The sequence below is a fragment of the Macadamia integrifolia genome, chromosome 8 (genome assembly GCF_013358625.1).
Source record: "Macadamia integrifolia cultivar HAES 741 chromosome 8, SCU_Mint_v3, whole genome shotgun sequence".
NCBI classification, from domain to species: Eukaryota; Viridiplantae; Streptophyta; class Magnoliopsida; order Proteales; family Proteaceae; genus Macadamia; species Macadamia integrifolia.
The window spans coordinates 22,297,145-22,303,315 of NC_056564.1; the positions used below are offsets into that span (position 1 = coordinate 22,297,145).

At 39.6% G+C, this 6,171-nt stretch overlaps 1 protein-coding gene across 1 annotated transcript in view; it reads left to right on the plus strand.

The window, feature by feature from the left end:
- The window catches only part of LOC122087409 (BEACH domain-containing protein C2), a 46,092-nt gene that overhangs the window by 37,094 nt on the left and 2,827 nt on the right, over positions 1–6,171 (plus strand). Inside the window, exons 26-28 of the mRNA XM_042656531.1 lie at positions 81–177; positions 262–375; positions 2,078–2,447. Coding sequence (XP_042512465.1) covers positions 81–177; positions 262–375; positions 2,078–2,447 — 581 coding nt within the window. The remainder of the gene's footprint in view (positions 1–80; positions 178–261; positions 376–2,077; positions 2,448–6,171) is intronic.

The following is a 6,171-nucleotide window of genomic DNA, read 5'->3' on the forward strand; positions in this document are numbered from 1 at the left end:
GAAATTTTTACCTTCATTGTTTTTTCTGTTTCAAATTGTTTATGCCTGTCCTGTTTCTGTTTGTGGAATGACCCTTTCAGATATAAGCAACGAGGTAAAGAAGCTATATTGGCGAATAATGTGTTCTTCTACATAACCTATGAAGGGACAGTTGATATTGATAAAATTACAGACCCAGTAAGTCAAATTTTTTTATTTCTCTGTTGTTCCTTAAATTTGAATTTTGAGTACTTATTTTTACTCCTTTAAATATTGTAATAGGTACAACAGCGGGCTACACAAGACCAGATAGCATATTTTGGCCAAACTCCATCCCAGCTTCTGACTCTGCCTCACTTGAAGAAGAAGCCTCTGGGTGAGGTTCTTCACTTGCAGGTACATCCTGATCTCAGTATGCTGGAATCTCTATAATTGTGACTTGTAAGTAATGTTCATAGTCCACTTGTATTTGGAGAATCCTTGTTTGAAGGATTAGTATCAATTGTGATGCAGTGCATGCCCATGCAACACCTTATTAACAACTTATGGACTGATTCAGCTCAACAACCAAATATTAATTTTAGCAACTCAACTGTAAAATCCAATGAGTAGATTCACATTTATCTTTTAAATGAGAAATCATTGGATCATATTCAATCAGTTTAGACTTGACCAATTCACTGTATTCTGGTTGATTTCCAAGAGCGGAAGAGCACAATTGTTATATAAAACCTGTAGTTGTATCAGTATATGTCATGATATGGTGGTAGTGGCACTAGAAGGGCCACCATAACTACCAGTTCCAAGGCTCAGATTCATTACATGGCAGGTTGGGGGAGGAGGTCCAAATTTCAACCATAGGTAGGCCCCCATTCCCTGAATTTTGTTCCAAGTTTTGGTCCAAATTGACTTCTGCAGCATTAATAAAGCTAAGAAATATTGTTGTCGTACTGTCATTGAGCAATTTTGAAACTGTTGCGAACATAAATATTACAAGGAAAAAGTTCGATGCAATTTAGGCCATTTGATTGAAGTGGACCGTAAAACTTCATGTGGCCGATAAATAGGGGTATATCCAGGGTTTTGGGCTGATCAAATAAGCCTATCACATGGCAGAAAACAGAGGTGTACAAGTTGCTTGGCCTAGCAACACACGCGTAAAAGCTTTCGAGGTCAATTATGTGGCCAGGCTCATTGTTGTATTCTGCCCCCTTTTCCCCTTCTTCTTGTTAATGCATTTATTATTCCAAAAAAAAAAAAAACTATTATGTGGCTGTTGAGTGGTGTAACTTAGGCTGACTATCCTGAGGATGTAAAGTTAGAGGTCCAAATCATTGGCCAACCTTGCAATGGTGTATGCATAGACATGATCAATGAGGTGCACAATCCTCCTTTTAAGTATGGGTTTTTTCTGTCAAGAGAAATCAGATGGATTCAACTGAAGTTCTGGTCAGACACTACCCTGACTGCCAGAGAGAATACCACTTACTGATTGAAAGTCAGAGAATATAAATCTGAGAATCATTTTTGGTTAGGGTTCATAGCTGAAACCCAGAAAGAATCTCTCTTAGGATATGGAATGAAAGCTGACTCTTCATATTGCCCTAAATGGCTTAAACCGTCCTCTTAAATGTGGCCTAAGACAACGATAACATTATAACAATTCGAATCTTATCCTTCTATGTTTATTTGTTTATTTGCCTATCAAGTAAAGCTGGTCTCTTGAACTTCACAAATTCATAGGTAAGGAAGAAAAAAAGAAGCAAGAGATATTTGCTTGCTTCTTGTGCTTCCACATCGTTTAGGCACGAAGGCTTGATTTGAGTCCTGTGACATAAAAGCGCTGAACCTGGCTAGAACTGGTTCAGTTGATATGGCCTCATCTTTCTTAAAAAAATATGCTCTAATCTGGTTCTTAAAGTTTCTCACTATAGTTTCTCACCACGAGAGAGGGCTGCTACCTTTTCAGTACCCTGAAAAAAAAAATTAATGTTGACTTAAGTCAGTATTGAAGTATTTCATTTCTGTTTCTGTTGTTTCTATTTTATTCGCTATGCTAAGGGAGTGGGCTGCTACCTGTATTTCTATTTCATGTCAGACCATCTTTCGGAACCCAAGAGAGGTCAGACCTTATGTTGTTCCAAATCCAGAACGGTGCAATGTACCTGCTGCCGCTATACAGGCATCAGCTGACTCTGTCATTGTAGTTGATTTAAATGCTCCAGCTGCACATGTTGCACTACACAAGTGGCAGCCAAACACTCCTGATGGGCAGGGTACACCATTTCTTTTTCATCATGGGAAAGCTGTTGCAAGCTCCAGTGGTGGAGCATTCATGCGCATGTTCAAAGGGCCAGCTGGATCCGGTGCTGAGGAATTGCAGTTTCCCCAGGCGCAAGCATTTGCAGCATCAGAAATCAGAAGCTCAGCTCTGGTTTCCATAACATGTGACAAAGAAATCATCACTGGTAGGTGGTCTTTCATCTCTTCTTGTTCTTATTTTGGGATGGCATTACGATACATATTCAATAAAGTGCATTTCTTTTCTCCTGTTTTTGTGGAGACTTGGTTGAAGGACGAATGCTCCTTGGCAATGATGTTAGTTTTGAGAAAAGAATTCTGTCTGTTGAATATCCTATCTCCTGCTTCGCTGAACTTTCGGGTCATCATAATAGTAAAAGTGTTAAATGTATCTACTTGAAAATTTTGTCCCTGAAAATGTTGCGAGGAAGAAGAAGATGAAAATATAAGGGGAAAGGAACTCTGCCCAGACACAGCTGGGTGTGAAAAGACCCAGCTGCAGGCAGCTGCCCCTGCAGCTGGGTCTTTTCACACCCAGCTGTGTCTGGGTGTAGGGAACGCCAGATGGACAGGTTACTTTCTCCCAAAAAATAAATAGAGGAAGTAGAAAAGGGGAGAGATAATGATCATGTATACATGCATCTTTAATGGGTTTCTAAACTTCAGTTTGAAAACTTTGTATTTTCCCATCTTTTTTATTTGGCTTAAGACTACTAATTGTAAACCGTTTCTGCGGCTTTGTCTGCTGAGATGCAAAGTGTAAAGAGAAAAGGAGAGAGAGAGAGAGTTGCAATGGTGGAACCATGGGAATCGATTGGGACTGCCCTCCTTCATTCATTAAATAGACTAACTATTACACATAACCTACTAGTAATAAGAAAGCACAAAATATGATGCAAAACTAACTTCTAAGTCTTACTAGGACCATAACACCCCAAGGGGGAGTCGTGGCTTGCGCTAGACAGCTGACCATGATTTTTTTTTCTTCTTGCGATAGACTTCTAACTCTCCTTCAAACTGGAGCATAGATGCTAATCATGCCTAACTTGTTACAAATATAAGCCACTCTACCACTCCCTAAAGACTTGGTGAAAACATTTGCAAGTTGTTCTCCTGTGTGAACATCACTCGTTGAGATAACTCCTTACTGTAGCTTTTCTCGAACAAAATGACAATCCACCTCAATATATTTCGTCTTCTCATGGAACACTGGATTTGAAGCAATATGGATCGTAGCTTGGTTATCACACCACACCTGCATAGAAGAAGCACATTCAAACCCAAGTTCCGTTAATAGCTGCATCACCCACGTCAACTTACAAGTTACAAGTGACATGAGCCATGACACGATACTCGGACTAGTCACATCAACTTGCTTCTTGCTCTTCCAAGACACAAGATTACCACCAAAAAACGTATAATATCCAGTAGTTGATTGCTTATCAACAGGAGATTTAGCCCAATCAGCATCTCGGACGCCCTCAATGCGGTCATGTCTATGATCAGAGTACAACAGACCACAACCTGGAGCTTTCTTTTGATATCTTAGAATACGAATAACAACATCCCCAATGTGACATCTGTGGAGATGAAAGAAAATGACTCATGACACTAACAAGGAAGGCAATGTCAGGTCTAGTCACTGTAAAATAATTAAGCTTTCCCACCAATCTTCGACACTTCTCAGGATCATATAAAAATTCACCACTCTCAACTGTGAGCTTCACATTTGGATCCGTAGGAGTATAGGCTTGGACCCTAACATTCTAGTCTCTGTTAGCAAATCTAGAACATATTTCCTGTGGCTGTGAGAGAGGGAAATAATGCAATGAAAAAAGAATTGTCTTCAGAAGATAAAGCCCCCCAACTTTACAACCTTTACCAATCGTCTTCGTTGTAAGGTCCTAAAAAACACATGACTTAGGAGAAAAAGTTATGGAACAATTGTAAGCTTGAGTTAACTTACACATAGATAAAAGATTGAAAGGAAAATTTTGGTAATTGAAGAACAGATGATAACAACAAAGGAGAGTTAAGACGAATATTTTCTAGTCCCTTTAACTTTCACAATAGACCCATCAGCCAACGTGACAATAGCATAAGACTCTTGAAAAGAATATACCTAACACACCAAACATATGATCTGATGCTCCTGAATAAATTATCCAAAGTCCAGAAGATGAGGAAAAACATGCAGTAGCATTCTATGGCTGGACAAAAGTAGCTGTGGAAGGCTGAGTATACAATAAAAATTCTTCATCTGTCATCTTAACCATTTTACCTTCAGATTGTCCTAGCTGAGAAGGCTTAGAAGACTCAGTAAGTGCTGCTGAATTGGGAAACTGCTTTTGAGGAAGTTCGCTATGAAGTTTCAACAAAAGCATTGGGTATGTCCAGGTTTGCCACAATGGTGGCATGTTTGTGCTACTTCTGAACTATCTGAAGTGTTGGAATTACCAAAAGGTTGCCCCTTACCACCTCCACTGCCAGTACTATGTACCCCACCTCGATTATTATTTTGAGACACAAGAACAGAGCCATCCGCTGGTGTAGGTGCAGGGTCATGAGAATTCTCTTGAGCTACCCATAAGACTCGAGAAAAAGTATCTACAAGAGATGTCACTTTGTCACCTCTAAGAATCCGAGATCTGACAGCGTCATACTCTGGTCCAAGACCACCGAAAAAGCCCATAATTGTGAGTTGCTCTTGCTGGTTCTGCATCTTCTGGACATTACTAATAGGAAGTATAGAGTTCAGCTCCTCATACATCCTTTTGAAATCAGCAAAGTACTGAGTCAGAGGTTGACCCTTCCAATCAACTCGATAAAAATCTTGAGATAGCCCATTGATGCGAGAGAGGTTGTTCTGTCAAGTATACATAACATTTAGATAATCCCATAACTCCTTCACAATATCGATTTGAGTAACAATATCAACTACAGAGTTATCCATCGAGTTCAACAGATGTCCCAAGACACAGGATCGGTAGCAGATTTCACCTTTGTAAGGTGACCCTGCTGGTCATGACCAGTCAAAACCAACTGCACAATTTTCTTCCATTGCTGAAAATTGGCAATCCTGTAAGCTTCTTCTCTTTAATCCTATGAGAGTATGAGGATATCACCTTAGTGACAACATACTTTCCCTTAGATTCAACCATTGATGCAAAGAGACTAACAGAAAAATCACACAAGACCCAAAAAATCGATCCACAGTTAGAGAAACCAGTGAAAATCGACCTAACCTCTTGATAAGGGTTTTAGATCACACAGTTGATTGATCTTGTGTAATTGACCAATCTTAAGAAGAGAACAAACCAAATCTCTGGAGAAACCTTCACCAAATCAACAACTAGAGAAGAATCGACTCAGATCCCGAAACCCTAACTTGAGTGAAAAAGAAGAATACCTGCAGTTGGTTGTGTAGTGCTCCAGTGATGCTCAAATTTGGACTGAATGTCCCTGATATGATGCTGAATAAAACCCCCAAAAAACTTTCCAAAACAGATACCAAACTTGAGAGATACGGCTAAAATCAATTTTGGCAGGGAGCTAAAAACCTGCTGGCTATGATCAACTTCTTCAACTTGAGAAATTCATTCTTCAAACTGTAAAACCCAACCAGAAATTACTCACAAGAGTCCCCTGAGTTGATCCATCAAGACATTATGATTGATCATGATCAATCAAACCGTCATTCGAAAATCAGCAATTTAGGGGATGAAATCACCACCTCTAAAAAATCGTGGAACCCTTGAGAAGAACCAGTGACAGACAAATAAGAGAGAAAGGGGCTGTTACTAGTAGTATAAATTGTGACCTGGATCTCGCAGACATTTCAATTCCAGCGAATGATGATGCTATCGCTTCAATCCGATTAATACTTAACAA